The 24,105-nt window shown below is 38.4% G+C and overlaps 1 protein-coding gene across 4 annotated transcripts in view; it reads left to right on the top strand.

Moving 5' to 3' along the window:
- CFAP99 (cilia and flagella associated protein 99) overlaps window positions 1-23,876 on the top strand; it is a 56,792-nt gene extending 32,916 nt beyond the window's left edge. For all 4 annotated transcript variants that reach the window (XM_083835217.1, XM_083835218.1, XM_083835220.1 and 1 more), the window contains 8 exons: window positions 466-525; window positions 2,850-2,938; window positions 4,973-5,177; window positions 6,895-7,036; window positions 8,223-8,374; window positions 13,302-13,507; window positions 21,053-21,215; window positions 23,475-23,876. In XM_083835217.1, the coding sequence (XP_083691343.1) occupies window positions 466-525; window positions 2,850-2,938; window positions 4,973-5,177; window positions 6,895-7,036; window positions 8,223-8,374; window positions 13,302-13,507; window positions 21,053-21,215; window positions 23,475-23,642 (1,185 nt within the window). In that variant the 3' untranslated portion in view covers window positions 23,643-23,876. The remainder of the gene's footprint in view (window positions 1-465; window positions 526-2,849; window positions 2,939-4,972; window positions 5,178-6,894; window positions 7,037-8,222; window positions 8,375-13,301; window positions 13,508-21,052; window positions 21,216-23,474) is intronic.
- Window positions 23,877-24,105: the final 229 nt, after the last annotated feature.

The following is a 24,105-nucleotide window of genomic DNA, read 5'->3' as shown; positions in this document are numbered from 1 at the left end:
TCAGTAATACCATAAAATGAAATTAATAACCATTGCTAGAATTCTACCACTTTAATGTATTTTTTAAATATCCTCTGGCACTGTATTTTGTCTTCCGAGTATCTGTTTCAGTTAAGAGCTGAATACATTCATGATCTATACATAGAAATCAATAGTCAAATGAAACATCACTGTTTTTGGTATTATTTTAGTCAAGAAAGGTTATGGAAATCAAAGAATCTTTGCAATAACTTTTTATTTGCACCCATGTTTGCATGGTTATTTGATAAGAAATATTTCCACTGCATTGGATATATATAGCAAGTTTTCGAGGATATAACAATCACAAAATATATTCCATGATCATAGTTGTTACTGTAGATGATTATTCAAGAGTGATTTTCAGTAAAGATCTGATATTCTTCTGCTGAGTATTTGAAATTCTCGCTCTGAAATGAAAAAATGTATTTTTGGTTTGAACTGCAGAGCACACACAACGGTATGAAGAGTAGGCCGGCATTCCGGGCTCAAAAGATCCAAAGCAAGGTGAGTAACATTTCAGATCCCATTGCTAGATGTACTTGAAAACTTTGGAGTAAAAGAACACAAATTTTGTGGGAATGTGAGCTCTACTGGAATCCAAGGTTTTACACGAGGCTCTGTGTGCAGGAGAACGGGATGGATTGGGGCTAAGGCTATAAAGGTCTATGGACCTTTTACAATCCACAAGGAAACGGTCAGGGAGCAACAAGAGTGTGGCTACTCCAGGAAGGAGGACAAACTGTGAGCCAGGGGTAATAAAACCACAGGCAGTACCCTCAGCAACCAGGACACAGGCTACAGTATCTGAACAGGTCAAGGCTGGTGATAGTGACAGGCTCTGCTGACAGCCAGCCATCCTTAGACAAAGCAAGGTCCAGGATCCACCCAAGAATTCCAGTCAGGAGACACGGCTACAGCATCAACCCAGGTCCGTGCTGGAAGTCCAGTAAGGACAGCAGGAGACAGAGCTGGAGAGACAAGGAGCAGAATTACCTCCAGCATAACAGGAAAGCAGAGACACCCAGACCTGAGCGTAAGTGGGACTCCTGGACCAGTGGACAAAGGGTCCTAGGTGAGGCCAGTCAGGGCAATCATCGCCTGGTGGTTTCCCTCAGAACGCTGACAGGTAAGTTGTCAACAAAATACTGCTTCAACAACGTTTTTGATTCCAAATGGAGAAGTTTTTATGTAAAATGGTGAGGATTAAGAACAGCCCACAGGGAAACAAGAATTGTGAACCTATGGTCTAAGAACTCAGCACAGGGACAGAAGAATCTTCTATCCATAAATCACTGTTTCAAACTGAGATTCTAAAGAATGAAGAGCAATGATTCCAGTTAATAAGTGTTTGATATGCAATATACAATCCGTCTGGATGTTTGTCTTGTGTCCTTTAGACACATAGTCAGGTCACAAAATCCACTATACTGATTGTTTCTCCACTAGGATTTCCAAGGGTCAGAGAACTGCAAATATGGAAATATGGAAAATGGTCTGTTCCCCGTTCAAGTTCATATCCAGAATAGTTTAATGCGGAAACTGTGTTTGTATTGTGACTTCAAATACCTTGTGAGAAGGTCTACCTACTCTTTAAAACCATCTTTAAATACATTGTTTGGGGTTCTTGTCCTAAATTCTTTGAGTTATCATCATTTTGCCAAGAAATAGGCAGGTAATTAATTCCGTTAAAATGGACAACTCCATTCCAACTCTAAATGTGGAAAACTCAGTAATTCTGCTTACTGAATTGCTAGGTGATACCATGCATTTATTATCCTCAACATGCCTAATTAATATGAAATATAAAATATTCCTTTGCTTTTCCAGTTAGCTTGTAAGTTTCAGGAGACTGCAGAACATATTTGTACATACAGTATTTGCTTTAGTGATTCTGTGCATCTGTTTCTCAGCTACTCATTAAGTTGTTAATTTGGAGTTTAAATAGACATTTGGATTCTAAACAACTTGTGTGGACTTAGGTCAAATGTGTTATGACTAAACTTTGTTTTCTGCAAGAATGATCCCAGTTCTTATCCCACCTGCACTGCTTTGCCTTGGTTCTGATCAGTTCTAATTATATACATCTACAAAGGTGTTATGTTTTGTCATCTGAACAGCCTAGGTGTTCAAGGAGCATTTTAACTGGAAGAGAGATCGTTCCCTTCCTCATGCAGTATTTATAGGTTGTCTAGAAGTTAGTCCTAAGGCAGTACTTGAAGAACTACAGAGCAGCCACAGGATCTAGTCCAACTTGTACCATGAAGACTGAGAGTCACTGAGAACTATGCTGCCTCTGTCTAGCAAATGGATATGGCAATCGGTAGTACCAGCTGTCTTAGAAATGTTAGGAAGTTAAAACAGTGATTATTTGCAAAAGAACTTTTGAGACCTTTGTGTGAGAGGTACTGCTCATGTTTTACTTTAATGTTTTTGGCTAACTTGTTTTCCCTCAGAGATAGGCACACAAAATATTTAACTTTGGAAGCAGTTTATTTTCTTTGTTCAACCCAGATGGAATCCATGCACACTATGTATATGAGCACTGAAGAAATGAAAGGAAGTGAACACATTCCAAGGGATTTGACATGGTCCAAGAGTGATTACAAATTTATAATCCACTTGGGGGACTTTGCTGATTTCTTAAGCAGCTTGAGTGGTTTATGAACAGCGTGCAATTTCATTGTGAATGTCAGATTAATGCTAGATGAATGCTTTAAGCAAAATTTATGCTGTCTTAGGTCGATTTATTTAACCCATTGAAATGTTTTTATACTCTGTTTTATGGTTTACATTACTAACGATAGTATATACATTCCCTTTCTTGACAGATTGACAATATACCTATTAAATTAAATGCAGCAGCTATTTTAAGGGAGGGTGCCCTCTATCAGCGGAAAATGGAACAGGAGCTCAAGAGGTACAATCAAGCATCTTTCTCAGATTATTTTTCACATCCCTTGTTACAGAATAATTAACCACATGAAAATAACTAGGTAAACTCCAGGTAAAGTAATATAAGGGATCTCTTGTAAGACATTAGGAAGCTATTCTATAAATATTGCTGACAAAGAGAAAAGTAGTCTAAAATGAATGTCTACATTAAAGTCATTTTGCTGTAGATGCTGTGCAAGTGTGACTGTGTTCTGATTTCACACTCTGGGTAGTGTCCACTTGTAAAGTCCAATAGGGATCACTTGTTATATTTATTCCAATTCTCCAGAATAAATAATGTCCCAAATGCACATTTACCTCTGTCCATTATAAAAGAAGCATATATTTTAAGCCAAATCATTTCATATACCTTCATTTTCTTTGACAGTTTCTGGGGAACTAAATGCCAGATTTGATAGTTGAACTTATTTATCCGTATATAAAAATACCTGTCCATTTCTATCACAGTGAGCTGTCATGGAGAGCTAAGAGTGTGCTGCTCCACCAGGCAAATGAGCCAGGAGCTGAGTGACAGCAAGGCATGTAAGGACAACATCCTTACAGCAAGTACAAGGGTGGGCACACACATACCTGCAACATAGCTTAGGCAAGTACAGTGGCCGTTAGCATGAACTGAAATACAGCTCCCGGGAAGAAAGTCCACACACACATAAGAATTTTCACAGCTCTTCCTCACACAGCTCTTTTCACTGCATTCTGATCCAGTGCTGTACAGCTGCAACACAACAGAGCTGTCTTTGAACACATAAAACTAAATCCTAGGAGTGGGGAACAAAAGGCTGCAGGTCCTTTTGGTGCTCTTAGGGCTCTGACATAAGGAAGCCTGACTAAGTGGCAGAGATTTTCAGCTGATCTTAATTAGGGAGAGATTGACTTCTGAGTGTACACTGCAGATTGTATTCTATAACTAGAAATACAGAACATTTTCAATAATAATTTTAACAAAGATAAAACCTATACCATTGTTATCTTTATTTAGTATTATTACTAATCCACCTAACTTAGCAGGCTAAGGACTAAATATTAGCATTTTAAATCCTGGAATGACTGCCTAAAGTTGGATTTAGTTTTTGGATCTAGCAAATTTTGATATATGGATCAGGATTTTAGCAGTAAGATATTACACATCACTCAGGTTGTGTTACCTCCTATCATTAACAGCTGTGTGTGCATATTGAGTTTTTTTTATACAATTATACATGATACTGTTCATTCTGTCTGGCAGAATTTTATTCCACTCAGTAAAGGAAGAGATTTTCCCCTCAACTTAACACTATTTTATATTCATGAGATGTAATCTTCAGCTGCATTTAACAAACAACACATACATATATATGCATTGGGGAGCAACAGTAAGGCACAACTCACTGCATTTTTGTGTCTCTGCCCAAATTCTTGGCTCATTCAATCCTCTGCTGCTGGACTTTGAGGGGCCTGCTGCAGGGCTTTGCTATGCTTCTCTGTCAACCAAGCACAAAAAATAAGAATGTGGTTTTTCTTAATAACTGAATACTTCTTTGCCTCGTTACATGTTAAAGGATTATTTAATTGACAAAATACAAAACAAATAGAATTAAGCAGAAAAAGATTTTTGTTCTCTGTGTTGAAGTGGCCAAGAAGACTGCCAAAGAGAAAAGTTTCTTGTTCTTTCTCTAAGCAAAGTAATCCTCTGAGAAAATGTACATACCTTTGGCCTGATTCTTCTTGCTCCTTGTGAGAATACATATATAAATAAAATTAGCTCTCTTCTGGGGCTTTACTGTTCTGAAAACTTTCACACCCTCATGCACTTTTTTCCTGCCCAGCTTTCCCAGGCTTTCCTAGTAGGAATTCCTCTTAGACTGGAATTAAAATGTATCTATGAAGTGACTTAGCAACAACCACTTTTTTTCTCTGCAGAGATCAAACACTTTATGTCAGAACAAACTGATTTTACACACCAAGGCAGGGCTGGAGAGCCAGATCCCTACTATGACATACTCTTCTTTCACTCTTGCAGAATTGAAAACTTGCTACGAGGGGCTGGAGACCCATCAGAATTCTTGGAATGGCAAAAACAGATGCGTGGTAAAGATCTGGAGGAGCAACTGGCTGAAATAGAATGTAGGAGGCTTCAAGGGAAACTGAGTCATGAAGAGGCAGTTTTAGCCCATCAGAATGTAACTCAAGAAAATAAGAAGAAAGCTGATCTGATGAGAGAAGAGGTAATACATATAGTGTTGCTCAAATTTTGCTTGCATTAAATCAGTGCAAAACTTACCATAGACAATACCTCTTACAAGTAGATATAAAAATTCTGTACAGTGTTTTCACTCACTGGAGTCTGCAAGCAATGGAAGAATACTGCTATAGCTACCAGACACAGCAATGCTTATACATCTAAGTATTTTTTAAAGTTTTTGATTTGACCGGTAGCACTTCTGAGTTCAGGTGAACAGTTTAAAGCATTTTGCCCTACATTCATGTCATTGTGAATATTCTTTCTGTACAGATACTGAGATATTAAGCACTGTTTGCAAAGAAATCACCAATACATAACTAATTTCATTATCTTGTTAAAATGAGAGCCACAAATATAAAAGAATTTGTTTTCTTCAACTGATATAATTCAATTTACTTCATATTATCTGACATGCCTGGATCTCTCTTAGAGGAAAATTCAGACAAGGAACCCTCATTAGATCTACATACATGGAAAACCGAATACTTACGCCAAGAAGTACCTCTCCACACATTTTGCAATCTGGCAAATCACGTTCTTCCCAAAACATCGCTAGATCTTTTCATTTTTTTCCCAAACTCACATTACATTTCTCGTGCTTTTCCTATAAACTAAGCAAATGCTCAAGAAATCATCAATACTATAGACTTAATATTTTGAATAGTCACTATCACAGGCAGTGTCCACTGCTTTTCTTTTCTCATCCTGGTTTGTTGCTACGCCCATAGGCTGGCCAGTACTTTTCTCTTGGCCACATCTCACAGATGTCTCAGTAGTGTCTCAGCAGCTTAGGACTGGGCCACAAAGATTTTCATAAAGGCCTTACTACAGAAGGGAAGTAGGCTTAATGTGGTCCTTTTCTGTCCTTTTAAAACAATAACAATCTTTCAACCTTTTGGGGCATTATGTCTATCTAGACACTGTAGCAAAAACTTAAAGTGAACCCTAACATATACAACTGTGCAGCTATGGTTGGTCACACCCATTCCAAAATGATTGTAACTACTATATTCACCTTGATTTCAGGGCATGTATGTTTTATTTTTAACAGAAATACCCCAAACTATATTGATCTGGGAATGTGCAAATCAGACTCACTCTAACCTGACCAATTCCAGGCAGCTCCCTTCACTTTCCAACAGATGAGAGCAGGACACTCTTATCCATGACCAACAGCTGTCATGGTGACCTCCCTCCTTCTTTTAAAACTCTCGTCTTCCATCTAAAACAGAAAATACAGAAGAAAATGTTGGAAAATGTTTTCTGCTTCCTGTTTGTTTTGTCTGGCAAAGAAAGGAATGTGATCACTAAAAGTGGACTTTCTGTATGTTACAGATATACAGCTCAGGCCAAAGAAGATCCTGCAGGCATACAACTGTCTGTGTATTAGACTAGCACTCTTCTTGGTATCTCAAAACCAGATCCAGAGATGACTTTTTTTGTCTACTTTTAGAAACATATGGGAGAAAATCATGGGAAATAGCAGTACAAATGTTATGGATTGCTGTGGTGCGAAACTAAAAGGTAGAGAGGGAAGCATTAAAACTGGGTCTCTATGTTGTCCCCAGCTAAAGTCCTTTGCTACTTTTGTGAATGATGTAGTCCTATGAATCCATTTGTCTTTGCACTGTTTCAATGATTTGAGGCTCTCAGATCACCAGTTATCAGTAATTTTATTAACCTGTTTGTCTGGGATTTAGAAAGCAGAGCTGATGCACCAGTATGCAGAGAAACGTCTCCAGGAACAGAAAGAAATGAGAGAGCTGGTGGAGCAGGTCGTGGAAGGACACAAGAACGCAAAGCAAGCAAAAGTAAAGCTTCAGAAATACAAACAGCAGATAGGTATTTATATATTGCCAGAAAAAAAAAAAAAATTAAAAATGATGCCAAATGTCCCCAAATTACTTTATTTTAGTGGGGTAATTACAATTTTTACTGAAAGGAAAGGGGAGCTGAGGCAAATACCCAGGATATACATTCGCAGAAATGTACGAATGTGAATGCCAGTAGCAAGTTTGTAATGGGTAGATCAGAAATTCTAAGCTACTGGTCATGGGAATTACTCTTTGTTTAAAAGGGAAAAATACAGCACTAATGTTCTGCAACTGGTTTCCCTTCCGTCTAAAAGCAGCATATGTGAAATGACTGTACATTTTGTCAAATCAAGTTTTGAAGCTCAGCTTCTTGTGATTCATACCATTAAGAGAGGATTTGCCTAGCAACCACTCTGAAAGAATCATAGCTTAAGATTATTGTCTTCTCCAGAGAAGACAGTCTGGAAAAGAAGATTGTAGCTGAGGAAAGAAAAGACGTCTCCCAGAAGGGCAGTATCACAAGGGAGAAGGATGTAGCACCTCCGAGACAGACCACTCATTAGGATGAAGAGAAATGATGTTACTCATCCTCCATAATTCTTAAAGAAAATTCTTCAGTTAATGCATCAGCGAATGAAGTCCAGGCAGAAGGCCGTTCTGACTGGCATGTCTGTACATATTCGAATGCAATACCATCTTAACATCTGGTGTATAAATGGGCTACCTCTGTGCAAATTTTAGTGAGCAGAAGACTTTTCTCTGCTTATCTTACTCCGTACTTGTATTTGAGGGGGCAGAGAGTGTTAGCCAGTCTAAAATGGTCTAGCAAAGCCTACCAACCTTTGTACTTCAATGATTTCTGTGATATATAGAGCTTGAAAAACTATGAATGTTTGAAATTGTATCATATCCTTGTATTAAATAATGAAACAGTATACATTAATTAGAGCAGAAATTAGGATGCAATAATTCAAAGTGTCTATTTTACGTATGTATACAATAAGCTTCTATGTTGAATAGAATGATGGATACTGGAGGTGGCAAGTACTCATTTGTTTCTCTAATCATTCCTCCCACCAATGACAGATTGTTCCCTCAAGTACCTTTAGATCCGTATTATTATCGTTATTCACAAATGCGTATGAATTTTCCTCCAGATGGACTACTTGTTAAAATATGCAATCAGCTAACAGAGATTAGTTCTTTTCTTTCAGTTCAGGAAGTTTGTGAAGAAAATCGAGAACTTCTTCGGCAAGCTTTAGAAGAAGAGGAGGAGAAGCTTCGGAAAAGATGTGAATTAATTCAACAAATACGAGCCATTGAGTCTTTACCAAGCCTTAAACACAAGTTTGTTGATTTAACTGAGGTAAGCTCAAAAGGAAGAACTACAATTTTTACATAAATGTATACCATATGTGCTTCACATTTTCAGAGGAATTGTGTACTGCATGCAGATATATCTCAGCCTGAATGTGTAGTGTTAAATGCAAAGTGACCCCACGACACAAAGATTAGTTTCAAAATGAAACTTTCACAAAGTTTATAAAATAAAATTTTTACCATGAAGAATGTTGTGATGGTAAGTGAGATCTTACACAAAAGTTCTCATGGTAAGTGAAATCTTAGGCCCTTAGAACTTTCTTTGAATTTTGCCAATGGTATCTAGGTTTCCCAACATCCTTCAGAAAGAGACTACAAAGTGGTTACAACGTGTGCTATCCACCTTCAAAAAGTCACAGATTTGTCAGTCTTCAGTAAGGACTGACACAAAAACAAAGTGTGAACTGATGTACTGTTTTTTATATTGCTGTGTTGATTGCCATGGTAATTGGCAAAATTAATTTCCTGTGCTTTCAAAACTGTCGACATTCAGGTATACACAAGAGATTGTCTAGAGAACCCAAAACCTGCTGTTCTGTTACACATGTACTGTGCAAATGCCTTGTCTGTGTGTGGTTAAGTCCACAGTAAACGTATCCCAAACTTCTTGGACTTACTATTGATACACAACAACTAATATACCTGACACTGGGCTTGGCAGTGGGCACTTTCGCAGAATTTCCAGACTTAGTCAGCATCTAGAAATCTGTTATCCTACCACTAAACCAGAAGCAGAGTAGCTAAAAGATACTCTTCCATTTTTCACACCCAAATTAAAAAAAAATAACATAATATAAAACGACCCCACCAATTTTAAATATAATCATTTTGGTTTTTTTTCCTTCCTTTTTTTTATAAGTATTCAAATGAAGATAACAAATTCAAAACCATCCATGGCTAGTCTGCAGAAACCATACAGAAGGAACAGGTCTTCCATCCATGGGGCTGTTCAAACAGTTTATATGATGCTTTGGTTTTATCTCCTGCTCCTCTGAAGAGAACTGAGACATTCACTGATTCTAAAGCTACCTGATGTATTTGCAGACTCCAGATAAAGCACCCATCTCATTTATCAGAATTTAGAACACATTTAATCTTAAGTGTGAAATAGGTGAACAACAATAAAACTAACTCCCCAGATGTCAAATCCTCCTTTACTTTCTTTGCTTCTCCACCTTTCCAGCCAACGAATGCAATTCTCTTTTTTCAAACTCAGACTCACTCCAGCCATCCATGGAGAAATAATACTGAAACCTAATAAAAAAAAAAATGGAGAGAAATAAGTGAAGAGTACAAATAATTATTTTACACCACAGATAATGTAAGCTGTCTGCATAGAAATACCTGAAAGGTACTCCAATCTATAGGTCTTTTACTGCTCCAGATAGAGCTTCACATTTTGTCATCCCTAAACAGAGCCCTTAGCGCGTGGTCTCACTGCACAGTTATTACCCAGATGATTCAGTCACAAGATGTAGGCTGCAAAGTCATAAGATGTAGGCTGCAAAGACACAACAGTATAATGTAGTTGGATGTGGAAATGTCATTACTTCTTCAATCACAATGGTAAAATGGTGCAGGTTCTCATTCAGGCAAGTGAAGGTGATTGGAATGTCAGTACTTTTTTATTTGTGAACCTAGTTCATTTCATTGCCACTTACAGTGGCTGTCAACCCCTGACATAGATCTTCCGCTGGAATCGTGTTTGTTTCTAAGTACAGATATGGCTTTAAGTGCATTTTCCCATCCAGCTCATCTGAAAAGACAGCAGAAAAACATAACAGGTTTCAAGTCACACGTGAAAAACTCATTTGAAATCAAGCTTATGCTATTTGTGAGGTTACTGTAGTGTAAGGTTGCTGGAAATGGCGTGGCCATGTAGGTCATATTGCAAGTATAAGAGAGTCAACCTGAATGATATCTCAGCTTATTTCACAGTTCCCTCATACTCACTATTGCAATGGTTCTCAAGAGTCATTTAGCATTCTTTTGGTGATAGCTTGCCCTATTTTTCTCTTTCTACAACAGGCTTTTTCAGGCTCAATGAAATTAAGTATGTGTCCATAAAATTCACACTCATTCTCACAATTTTTAAAGTACCCAGTTCTTAACTTGATGGTGCTTCAGTTGCCTAAGTATCAGCATTATCTACTCCACAAGTATAGAACCTTTCTTACTTTAGGAACCACTTCTCTGAATATTTTTGAAATGCACACACTCAAAGTATTCACCTCTACCATTCTATGCTTCTAGGAAATTCTCTTTCCTGGGCCTTTTTGGTTTCTGCTTGCCATGCTCACACACAACCACTGGGACATAGGCTTTGTTGTAAAACATTTGCCTTTCACTTTCTGTGAATACATCTTGGTGGTCATTGAGTAGCTTAAATTAGAGGCAAGGTATGATAGCATTTGCCATTTGCAAATTCACCCTAAATTGAAATCTGAGAATGAGATAAATGATCATTGACTGTTTCACTAACCTATGGTGGTACATGTTTATGAAAAAGATGCAAAAAGAAGACTGTTTAACATTAAACTCTTCTGTTAGTCTTCTGATGCTACTGGTGACCAATGCTTACTTAGGTCATGTTCAGTAAACATGAGGAGTGTGGAAGCAGAAACCACCGAACCAAAACTGGAGTCAGGTTTTAGGTGAAAAAACAGTGAGGTGACGTTCTCTTCCTACTGACTCAACTTTTGAAGATTTAGAAAGAGAAGCTGCGGGGACCAAAATGGTAGGAGAAACCCTTGGAAATGTTTTTCTTCCCACTGCCATTACTGTTTTCTTCATCTCTCTCGTCTATCACCCTGATTCATAGACCTGCTGCTCTGAACAGCCACAAAATGCTCAGTGAAGAAAGGGTTCCTGACTAGGCTGCTTAGATGACATACCAGGCCAGAGAAGAGGGGCTGGGACCATGTCAGTTCTTGCAGCCAAACAGACAATCAGAGCATCTGTCTTTGACAGAGCATCCTCCTCTTTTCCTGTTTTTTTTTTTTTTTGGTTTTGTTTTTTTCCTTCACATTCTGTTTTGTGAAAAGCCCAAAAGCAGAAAGGTAAGTAGTGTTCTGTCAACAAGCAACTAAGTATTCAGTACAAGGGCTTTTTTTTCTGCTAAAAAGGATTGTTTGAAAACACAAAGGCTCTTTAACTGAATAATTTCCGTTAAAATGATTGCATTGATTTTTACGTACATAGATTTATCATTACCACTTAATTTCAGTCTTAGAAATAAATTTGGAGGAGTGGTTTTTCTTTTGTATTGCCCTCCCCTAGTTCAGCCTTTCCAAACTTTGTTATTAATTTTCTGGCCCTAGTTCTATGGAACTAAGTAGACCAAGGCCTTTGTGATTAAAATCTGAATGATTATATCACTCTTAATTTTATACAACTCTATCTGGTAAGCATCTTGACTTCCGCACCCGTCTTATGCATTCCATTATAACATGCTATAGTACCAGATATGTGCCAAAGATGTGTACCAAATCTAGGTTGATAGACAAAAGAATGTTATTTTGTGTGAAAGGGATGAAATTTTGCGAAGAAAGCTGCAGAGAGGTTCAATATTCATGTGGGTTTGTGCAAGTTTTCCCTTTTATGCAGGTGTATATATGCGTAGACCCAGGGAAAGGGAGAGTTTATGTAAGAACAAGGGCTGAAAACTTCAAATATATACACAACTGTTGAGAAATGATCTGTCTTCAGATGCAATCTAAGGCGCAGAAGTCTCTCATTATATCTCAGAATCAGACTCATTATCACTCTCTCCTGATTTTGGCTGGGATAGAGTTCATTTTCGTCCTAGCAGTTGGTATGAGGCTGTGTTTTGGATTTAGGATGAGAACAATGCTGACAGCACACTGATGTTTTAGGTGTTGCAGTGTGCTGCTTACACTAAGTCAAGGCCTTTTCAGCTTTTCACACTGCCCTGCCAGAGTGGGCTGGGGGTGCACCAGGAGCTGGGAGGGGACAGAACCACCACAGCTGACCCAAACTGGCCAAAGGGACATCCCGTACCATAGGACATCATGCTGAGCAATAAAACTGCAGGGGTTGGTCTGGCGGGGGTGTGGGGGTCACTGCTTGGGGACGGGACAGGCATCAGTCAGTGGGGTGGTGAGCAATCGCATTGCACATCACTTCCTTTGTATATTCGTCTATCATTATTATTACCACTGTTTTTCCTTCCTTTTCTGTCCTATTAAACTGCCTTAACTCAGCCCACGAGTTTTAACTTATTTCCAGTTCTCTCCCCCATCCCACTGCGGGTAAGTGAGTGAACAACTGTGTGGTGCTGAGCTGCCTGCTGGGTTAAACCACAACACATTCTCATTGCAAAGCAGATTTTAAAAAGCTTTCGTTAAACATTTGTGTTTGAATAATTTAAGTTTGGGCATTTTTTTGAATTTCCTGTGTACAAAGCACTTTTTATGTCTTGTCTTTTTAGATAAAAATAGTAGATGCCATCATAGATCAAATCTGTAACTTGGAAATAGATAAATACAAAAAAAAATGCATATTTTTCAGTGTAAGTCCAGTTCTAGTTTTACAAACTTAGAAAATATGCACTTTTACACATTTCAAAACTTGTAAAGTCTAACTAAAACTAAAAGATAGGTCAGCTACTTTTTTTCTGGACAGCAAATGTGTTTATGTTTGATCTATGCTATACTTCTGTGCTTTCTCATGAAATGTTTTGTGTGCCTACTGTTTTTACACATATAAAAGATGAGCTCTACACCTGAAAAACAGCTTGTAAATTACAGTTGGGTTAGAGCCATGCATGTCTTTTTTGAAGTCAAAACATGTTCAGCATGATTTGGAACACAATCAAAATATTCTGGTTTTAGTCATTTACTCTCCCCTTGCCATTTACTATTTTATTTTAACCTATATTTCGTATTTCCTAGACTGGTGGTCACGGTTTAATTTGTGAAATGTCAGTAGTGGAACTACGTGAACGCCTCGCTCTACTCAGAGAAGCACAGAAGGCAGCAGAGGAAGAGAAGAGAGACCAGATAATTCATGAAAAACAAGCTAAGGAACAACTTCTTCTAGATAAACTGGACCAGATTTCCGTGTTCAGAGCAGAACTTGGACGAGCGGCTGCATTAAAGTCAGTATAAAACAGCATATGACATTTAACACATTGCAACTTTGTTAATATCTTGCTAGCCCCTTCAGAATTCAAAAAAAAAAAAAGGGGGGGGGGGGCAAAATACTGCCCCTTTATGAAGCAGTGTGACTTCTGTCAAAGATTACACTGGGGCCAGGATTTCCAGTTTATTCTTGAAAATATTTTGCATCAACTGTAACAAATCTTTTTCATCAGTTTGAATTTGTGGTTGAAGATGCTCTATAGGCTAGTGTTGACAGCATTGCCTCAGGATTGGGAGCCAAAATCATATCTTGTGAAAGATGCTCTGCCTTTCTTCTGCTCCTTTTCAGTTAATCAGAACTAATTTGATTTTATTAAAATCATTCTAACTTGCTACTAAAAGTGGTTTCTCATTTTCATCTAAACCAATACACTAGGGCTATAGTCTTCTTCCTTGAATTTCATTTGTTATGTAAAAGGGCAGGCTTTATTTTGGAAATTAAAGATATTTTAGGAAGGAGATTTTCTGATAATAATAATAAATTATAAATTAAATAAATTATAGCAGTAGATCAAAGAGAAAAATCTTTGCTTACAGGCTCTCTGATCAAATTTTGTATTCATTATTCATATTTATTATTCATTATCATATTTATTATTCATTGTCATAAAGGATCCATAACCATCATAGATGGTTACATATGCAGAAGACAGGTCCCTTCCACAAAGAATTTAAAATCTAAGTTAAAACTATTTGCAAATAAATCTGAGCAAGAAGAAAGCCTGTGTAAAAGTATAAAATATGGCACACCTCTTGATCTTATGCCATTTTTAATGCATCTTGACTATTTGCCATTTTTTTGCAAGTTTTCTTTCACTTTTTTTCTTTTGTGAGTTAGATAGTTTAGTCCTTGTCTTGCGATATTTATCCTGCAAGCAGGTGTTCGGGCTGGCATTTTGAAGACATATTCTATCAGGCTAAAAGCATGCATCTTTAGACACGTCTTAAATTTGTGTTTATCACTTCGATACCGAAGGTGGCTTTGTAAGAGTTCAATTCATGTTATTGGTTTATCTTCCAGTTCTAAATCCCAATCACAGCAGGCAGTATCGATGTATTCATTCAAATAGTTTTCACCGGTCCCAGCTGTGATTTGGTTTGCTGCTGACAGTTAATCTCCAAAGAGTGAGGTTTTACTGTGTTAGTACTCGGGAGCATAGTTTAATGAGTTTAATGAATCAATAACTGCAGCTCCAGTGGATTGACTGCATAGATCAGTGAACTTCTCTTCTACAGCATCTATAAAGAGAAGACTAAGACTAAAGGACCTGAAATGGAGTTAGAGCTGGAAATAAATTCCCATCTCTAAGCATTCAGTGTTGTGCAAGCCCGTGGGAGCATTTCAAGTCATCCTTTTCCACCAGAGATTCAAACTAGGCGTTAAGAACTTGTATACCTTATAAAATGTGTTTCTTCTAGTGAGCACTCTAATAATCATTTGTGGTAGATAATGCAGTCCGTGCATATTGCATAGTGCTGGGTTTCTTTAATATAGACTCTTTGCCTTAATTCAAATCTAAAACTCTTCTGATCCTGAAATAAGCTATGCCTGAATGCGAAGTTAACTTTGATTCACTTTTTGTCCCGACATATTTGAAATGTTATTTAGAACAGACCACCATGCCAAAGATGGTAGAATCTAAATGAAATTAAACACTGAGTTTGCAAGCTTCTGTTCAGACTCATGGTAAGGAATACAGGAATATACTTTATTTTAATGGAGTCCTGTTTGCTCTCCAAATAAAGCAAATATAAAGTTTCATTATAGATGTTACAAGACATTTTCTTTCATGTCTCATAGCTTGGGAGCATCTGCTATGAAGAGGCATCATGAAAGCATACTAGAAATGTTCTTCAGGAATGTATTTAATGCATTATCATCCAGAATGCAAATCTATGGCGGTGTTAATATGCAGCATGCTGGCCTATTTATGAGTGCTAGACACTTTGCTGCAGCTTTTGTTTTTCTCTAAACAAGCTATAGGCTTCATGTATTAAACCTGATTTACAGATACAGTCTCCTGAAATTTCTATCAAGTCGATGTGAGTGATCAGTTTTTTGGCTTGTACTGATAAACTGCACAGAAGATGTAAAGAGCAAATTATTATGTTTACAGAATTAAATCATAATTACAGGGATAGAATAGCAAATCTTACCAATGGTGCTCATAAGATATCGCTGTGCATCAACAAGAAATTACATGTTATATCTTCAATTGTGTTATGTTGAAGGCTCCTGCTAATCAGCTAAAGTATGATGGCTAAGCTTTTCCAAACAAATGTGCTTTAGTTAGTGTCAGCTGGAGTTTAATTGGGTCCCTACCAAGCAGGTTCCTTTCAATATCATTTACAAACAGACATACATCAACACAAAAGAAGCACATTGAGCAAGCATATAATGAACTATATTAAACAAAATAGGAAATGGAACATGAAAAATTACAGAGACATCAGCCTTTAATAGACTGCAAGCCATGACATCCATCACAGCAGTAGCTTTGTGAGTGCCTGCAGAACACTTAAGAATCAATTCAGTATGTACGCAGGACGTCCCTTTAATTGCTAGAATTTCACACAGTTTGAAAATCAGCACTGGCATATGAAGTGGACAAACACTGGAGTTCTCAGCTTTCAAACATGAACACCAAAAGATTTATGACCATGTGAATACATCCTAATGTACTGTGGGTATGTGCCTGTATGCTTCAGATCTTTCACTCCAGTGAGGCTACGTCTATATTGCAGGTAATTAAACTCAGTAAGAAGCAACAGATAAAATCAGTTGGTGCTGAGGCTCCCTCCGTCCACATTATCTGTGGCTTGGTGGTTTTGCTTTGGGTTAGATTTAGCCTGGTCTTGGGGCTGCATGTTCTCCCCATTCATGTGGTTTAAAGCTGTCTAGAGGAAGGCTATCTCACAAAACTTCTCATACTCAATTCCTGGCTCCCCTGCAAGCCCCCCTAGGAAACACCACACTATTTTATTGTCTCTCACATTTAAGTGTCTCACATAGATGACAGTAGCATATCCATGCCCCCTCCAGCCACTGCCACATATGTAAGGTACACAGAAGCCAGAATAATTAGCAATATGAGGGACCTTGGTTTGGTATTTCATAATATTTTTGATTTCATTAATTTCACAAATTTCACAAGTACTTAGGGCGCTGTACGTGATTGCAGTAGGGAAGTAAGATTTGTTTTCTCAGTCTCTGCCGCTGGTAATCAGTTCTTCACTAGCATTGAAACGGAAGAAATTCATCAGCAACGGTGGATCATCAGCATAAATACCTGAAAGGAGGCTGTAAAAAGATGGAGTCAGGCTCTTAGCGGTACCCCGTGTCAGGACAAGAGGCAGCGGGCACACAATGAAACACAGGAGGTGCCATCTGAACCTGATCAGGAAGCTTTTCTGTGCTGTGTGGGGGACAGAGGTTGCCCAGAGAGGTTGTGGAGTCCCCTCCTTGGAGAGCTTCAGAAGCCACCTGGACGTGGTCCTGGGCAGCCCTGCCTGAGCAGGATTGGAGCAGGTGGCCCCCAGAGGTCCCTGCCTGCCTCCACCGCCCTGCAGTTCTGTGGGTGAACACTGATTGTACAGCTTGATAATCTTTATTTCAGATGAGGAAAACAGAGTAACAGTCGCTTCCCCACCTGAAATGAGGTGCTTAGCAAGTTAATTGTTTTGGAAGAGAGCCAGAATTTGAATGCTGAAATCCCTCACATTAGTACAAAACAGTAATCAATCTGGCAGTAGAGTATGCTTAAATATGAAAATAATGGCTCCCTTAACAGCGAGCTGTGAACAGATACATTCATTTTCCTCATTGCAATAACTAAGATTATATAGTGCAGGACAGATAAAAGACAAAGTACTGTGAAGTACAGACAGCCCTAGTCACTGAGACTGAAAGAAAGAGGAAATAGCAAAAAATGTATTGTTTATTGCAGTATGAGGCAACCATACTTCTTCAAGTTTCCTTCTGCTTTTAAAAATATGCTTGTGTTTGTTGCACAACACAAGACTATTTGTAAGGTGAGCATATAAAAACAGTCCTAGATGCTCAAGTGATATTTTGGTGCCTAGAATGGTCAAGCAGCCATTTTTACTCCATCTGCTGCTGGTATTGAATCAGTTAAGAACTGTCATGCATCTGTCTCACGGTTTCAATGCACGTCTGGAGTTTGAGAATGTAAATGAAGACACTGGTTGGATTTCAGGAGGAATCCTCTGGGCAAATCTACAGGCTCCCCACTTTTTGAACACAGCTGGGATGACCTAACCTGGCTTTTCCAAGGGCTTTCATCTCACAGAGGGAAAACCTTTAGTGCTGAGTTGCTTCTTCAGTTATAGGCCAGATGACCTGTTGGACCTAGAGTCCATTTGGCCAGACGCTAAAATTGCAGGGCAGATAAATAATTACAAGGGATTTGTAAATAAGAAGAACCTGAACTGCCAAATTCCATTGCAAATTGTAAAATGTGAAGTAAAAATATACTTTTTTTTTTTTTTAATTCTTTATGTTATTTAAGAAAATCACTGAGAGAATGAGTATGGGATGTGAACTTCAGTTTACAAGGCCTGGAATATTTTTCTTAAGTAGAAAAGACACATTTTACCCATCACTGATTGAATCGCTCTGCACTTCATCACTGTGAGCCAAAGTCTTCCTGCTATTGACTGTATGCACAGTATACACAGGAAGTGAGTAGAGAATGAAATCAGTGGTAGATAAAAAAACCTCAGTTTTTGTTTTATTTTGTTTTGGTTTTTAATCCATATTCTGGTGAATCTCTCATTAGTACCTTACCCTTCCTCCTTTAAGTAGTTTATACATACACCCCACACTACTGCAGACTTCCTTAGGCACATACAAGAATCTCATCTCATTCCTTACCACTAAAGGGTAATTTCTGACAAGGTCACTAAGCAAAAACTAGAGTTCATTAAACCATTTCAAATATATATGGACATTAAAAGGATTGCATTTTTTTTCAAAGTCTTTCATAGGGAATTTTATTTTATTTATTTATTTATGGCAGATTCACAAAGGGGCAGGAAACTCTTGTCTGAGACCAAAGGAAAAGACACAAATTCTCTTTTGGACCAAAGACTTGACAATACCTTTTAGGAACCAAGACCATTCTTAAAGACTGCTTTTTATTCAAGTTGTTTACTCAATACCAATAGCTGATAATAATAATAATAATAATAAAGGATCTCTGTATAGGTTTTCCAGAAATTATCGGATAATTTCATATTGAATCTGGAGAGGATTCTTCTAGCCGTGTACTATCCCATTCCGAGTGACTCTTACCTTGCTTCCCATGTGATATGGGGAAACAGAAATTGTGTGAGGTTTTGCTGTCTTGAGTCCTAAAAGGCATTAACTGGCCATCACAGAAAACCAGCACTTTCTTCCCCTCTTTGAGTTTCCATTAGGATGTGCTGTGGCATCTGAAAATGTATGGGACTGGCTGCTTTTTGGAATAGTGTAGATGGCTGGCACATGCCTTCGTGTTGAAGAGGACTGAATATCAGTCTGATGATAACCAACTATTCACAATGTTAATTCATAAGCAGCTGCTGCTGCTGCTCCATGATGTTAAACCTCTTGCTGTTTTTCCCGTAGTGGTATTCACAAGAATCTGGATTTGCATGTAATGAAACGTTTTGTTGCTTATTCCCACTGACAATATTTAATCATCAAGTGTTTACATAAAAACCTTATCGTTATATTCTCCTATATCCCTTGGAATGCTACGCCTCGTTACAGTGCAAGGAGAAATATCCCGTGTTCTCAATTAGATTAAATGATAGCACATCATTTTTAGACTTAGAGAACAGTGTTAAGAATTAATCTTGGTGTCGCAGAGTGTGTCACCGTATCAGGGAAGGTACGGAAGTGTTATCCCATCCAGACAGCATGACGCAAGCAGCACAGTTCAGGAAGTGTCTCAGTAAAGCAACTGGAAATGAGAAACCAAGCTAAACTGTGCCCCTTTTTTAGAGTTCACAGTCACATTTCAGAATGTACCATGAGTCAAATTTCCCCTTCACCCAATTCCTGAGGATTCAGGGAACCACAGAACAGAATGGCTGCTCTGAAGAATACCTGCTATTACGAGGATTTTCCTATTAGCAAGGATGAAGCTAACAAGGCAGACAAAAACATCTCTCCCGAGATGAAAGAAGTGTTTGCATCCCTGGAATCTTGATACAGACCGCTTTTAAAGTAAACTGGTGGTTCTAGCTTCAGAAGGAAAACCTCTTCCTTCATCCCCTTCATTCTTCCAGCTCCTTGAGAACCACAGCATGGTTAAGGTTGGAAGGGACCTCCGCAGGTCATGAGAAGAGTGTGCCTTATACTTCTAAGCTTATATACTTATATGCCCAAGCAATGAAGAAACAGTTCTGTTTTAAAACATTTCTAAGGGGCAACCTGTTAGTGAAATTAGTCCTGCCACTCACAGAGCAGCAGTTCCAGTATGGGCTGAACATGGCCCCAGCACACTCTGCTCTTCGTTGTTCAGAATCCTCTTCAGGTTTCCCATAATAGCAATGTAATGTTGTATTACTGCAGTATAAAAGGACCTTGGAGAAAACTACCCTTGCCAGCTGAGAGAAGACATCAAATCTAACCAGGTGATATATGATGTATATTCCTTGGTAGGTCTGACACTGACTTTAGCACTGGATTTGGCCAGAGATTGACAACTGCTCATGGCATAATGTAACGCTACAGCCTGATGATACTCAGCCAAATCCAAGGGCAATGTACAAAAGAGAAAGCTGGATGTAAGTCACTGTGCAAGGTGGTGCAACTTACATGAAAAATTGTGAGTAGGTTGTACCAGCTGGGTGAAAGTAAGCAAAAACAGATAAAATGTAACAAAGGACAGAAAAGGAGCTATAATAGAAGGGGGAAAAAAGCAAGGAAAAAAAAAAAACTATCCAATGACCTCTCTTTTATGCTTACGCCTTACACATGTGCTACACATGGTACTATCAATTTATGCCCACCTAGACCCTCTAACCTTCGTACATCACTGCCCCATATATTCTGAATCTGGGCATTGAGATTACACAGGAAAGAATATCTTTCATTTGCCAAGGAATACAGCAATTGAGATGAATACTAATGATCATATAAAGAAAACTCTGTAGCTCTCACAAGCAAAAAGCTGTAGCATTAACACAAGTTTTGCACATGTTTTTTTTCCAAAGAATGTCATGTCAGCTTGAAATACTTCAGCTATTGTCATCACGGCATCCTGTGGGAAGAAATTATTCTATCCTGTTTAGTAATGCTGTTCTGTAAACAACAAGAAGCAAGCTGTGAATTCCACATTCATTGAGCTATATGATTTAAAACTGTTTTCAGTCTAGCTGGTCCCCAGAAGCAAGAGCGAATTCATTATCATCCACGTAATATATACTCAGATGGATTTATTCTGTAGGTTGATATTATTTTACCTTCTCATTGCTTCTTTTTCATTTTGCAGACAAGAAGAAAAGAAAAGAAAGTCCCAGGCTGGTGAAAGTCATATGAAAGATGAACGCATTTTAAACCTACAGAAAAAGATTGTAGAGAAGGCAATGGAGCGTAAAAAGCAAGCAGGACTCTTAAAAATTACTCCCCAGAAAACCAGCATTACATCAAGGAAGGTCTGAGAGTTACTTAAGGGAAATGCTGTGTGACAGATCTGCTGTTTAGGGTTTGACTCTACTGCCAGCGCTGGCAGGGGTGGCAGAAGCAGGTTGTGTGACACCTGGGTGACAGTGACAACTCCCCACATAGGCACAGTGTCCCCAAACAATAGCCTTGACCTCAGCTCCTTGCCATACGTTCTGCTACCACAGGCCAGGGTCCATCCGTCCCATACCGAGCTTCCCACTTGCGTTACCACACATTCTCATCCCACTGAAACAGGTTCTCCCCTTCTCGCACCCAAGGCATGCTCCAATTTATCATTCCCACGATTTTTACCTGGCCCTTCCTCAACCTGGTCCCACAACATCGAATGGAAGCACCAGTAAGCCTGTGGGCTTTAGGCTGGTTTATACTGGTTGTGTTTCCATGGCAAGTGTCTAAAGACAGGGGGTGAGAGCTGCTGCTCCCACTGCTGCTGCTGCCTCTGCCATTGCCTCATGTGTGCCTAACATTTACAAGTGGTTCATGTAGCAGTAACAGTACGTCTCCCTCGGCGTATGAAACACCGCAGTGAACGGTCACAACGGGGTCACTTTTTCAAAGCTGTACTAGAGCATTATAAAATTAGAACTAAATCTCCTAATCCTAAAATAGTAATTCTTTACCTACAAAAATAGTAACTCTCTACCTGTTTTGTGAGAAGGATCAAGCTGAATTCAATCAAGAGGAAAAATGTATTTTTCAAGTGTGTATAGTCTAGAAACTGAAATAGTGCAATCTTTCAGAGTATCAGTGGTTGCTGCCCTCAGAAGTCCCATTTCAAGCCACAGCAAGCAAAACATGTAGGTGCTTACATAGACACTAGGTCTATTCCTTTTAGCAAAGAAAATATTGAAGGCCTATTTGAAGAAAACATTTCCTAAATTGGGATGGCTTCCTGAACTGAGGCTTTGAACATACGCTTAATCACTTTGCTGAATGAGGTCCAGTGTAAAGTAGAAGGAATAAATGCAGACTTCAAAGGAAAGCAGCTATATAATTACAAATGTGAGACATTTTTTAAATAAACAAATTATAAATTCAGAGCTACGACTTTTGACTACTGATGTGGGTCTGTGTGAGTGCTCTGGTGTTTTATAAATGTGAAAAAAGCCAAGGCTTGAAAGGTGTTTTGAAGTTAGACTTTGTCTTTTTTTTTTTTTTTTTTATTTTAGCTTTACACACTAAGTCTCCTAAGATGTCACAGTGTTTTTGTTTACGGTCTGCTCAAATGTTAATACATCTGTAAAAAAGAAAAAAAAAAAAAAGAGAGAAAAGAAAACCAGAGGAAAACCTTAAGGTTACTATAAATTATTTAGATGTTTTGGCGTTTGTTCCATCAGTGCTGTTCAGCTCTGCATGACCCTGTCCAAATGTTATTACAGCGAAGTGGTTCGATTCTGGTCAGATATGCCCAGCAGCATCTTTTTCTAGTCAAACTGCATATTGCTGTACACGGTGTTAGAGTGACTATAGGAAAATAATCCTCAGTTATGGTGTAAAAGCTATCTGGCATTCAGTTTGTACTGCTACCTTTTAGGCTTCTCAATATATAGACAAAAAGTGAAACTCACCCCACGTATTGAAGTCCCAAGTCAGATCGTAGCTTCAATTGCATTTGTGATAGCCTCTGAGGCCCAACACGTTTGTGCTGGTACAAGTGAAAGTAACATTTGTTAATAAATTACTATTAAGTTCTTAGTAAAACAGAATGTATATTGCAATTTGGAAAACTAAGATACAGAAAGCTACCATTTATTTAAGAAAATGTATTTTTTCTACCATTTTAAGTGAAATATCAGATGAAAAAGTAGCTGTTTTCTGTTTCTTATGAGCTTTATGGAGAATGATCCCTTGTGAACCTAGCTTGTAAATCAGCAAACCAGCAGAGTCTGATAGGATTTGTGCCACTGTTCATTTACAGCTTAAAGAATAACCTGATGGCAAAGAAAGAACATGAGATTCTGTGGCTTTGGAGCCACAGAAAACTATCCAGATAGTTTTAGCTTGACCTCACATTCTGTGGAGTGTTGCAGCTGGGTAATTTATCTTAAACTGGGCAACCCAATTGAGTTACCTTTCTATCGATCATGCCCAAATTGATGTTGACATTCCCCAATCATGTTAGCAAATAGCTGTGTTACCAGCCAGCCACATTATGAAATAAAAGTTTGGTGTATCTAAATAGCAGCATTATATTCTCGGCAGTCTGATCATGTGTGTCATCTCCGCAGGATTCTTTGCAATGGAACCACTGGAAAGAACTGGAAGAGAGTCGGGAAAGGAGGTTCAAGACCCTTCAGCACGGCTTCACGGCCAGAGAAACAGCTCAGAAAATGGCTGCGTATGAGGCAGCAAGAAGTGGAGCCACAGCTTGTATATTGCGCTCTGAGGTAAAATAAAGTACCCTTGGAACAAACTCAGGCCTGTTGGAAATCTCCCAGTGCGACTATTTACTACAAGGTTGAATTTTAATCTTTATCTGATCTCCACAGTGTGAATAGCAAAATTTGGGTCATACAGGCACAATAGAATAAAAATGTGTTAATTTTTTAGAATGGAATTTTATTTTAAAGCTATAATGGTATATACGTATATTCTTCTGTTAGAATAAAAAGCTGTAAGAAATCAAAATAGCAAATGTCTGGGTGAGAATGCTAAGGTCTGTATTTCTGCTATCATTGCATCCTGGGACATGGTTTGCTATGTTCACTTTCCCAGAGAATAAAAATGGGGGAAAAAACAAGCAGCATTTGTTTATATAAGCATCTTTTCAGAAGGCATGCTCAGCCCAGGCTCCTAACACATCTTCCATGACAGTAACTGTGTGTAACGGGATCACCAGTCTCAACACTGCTTTTAGAG

This window comes from Anser anser (assembly GCF_964211835.1).
Source record: "Anser anser genome assembly, chromosome: 4".
In the NCBI taxonomy this organism is placed as follows: domain Eukaryota; kingdom Metazoa; phylum Chordata; class Aves; order Anseriformes; family Anatidae; genus Anser; species Anser anser.
Note: the sequence above shows the minus strand (reverse complement) of the source record. Positions and strands in the feature narration are given on the sequence as shown.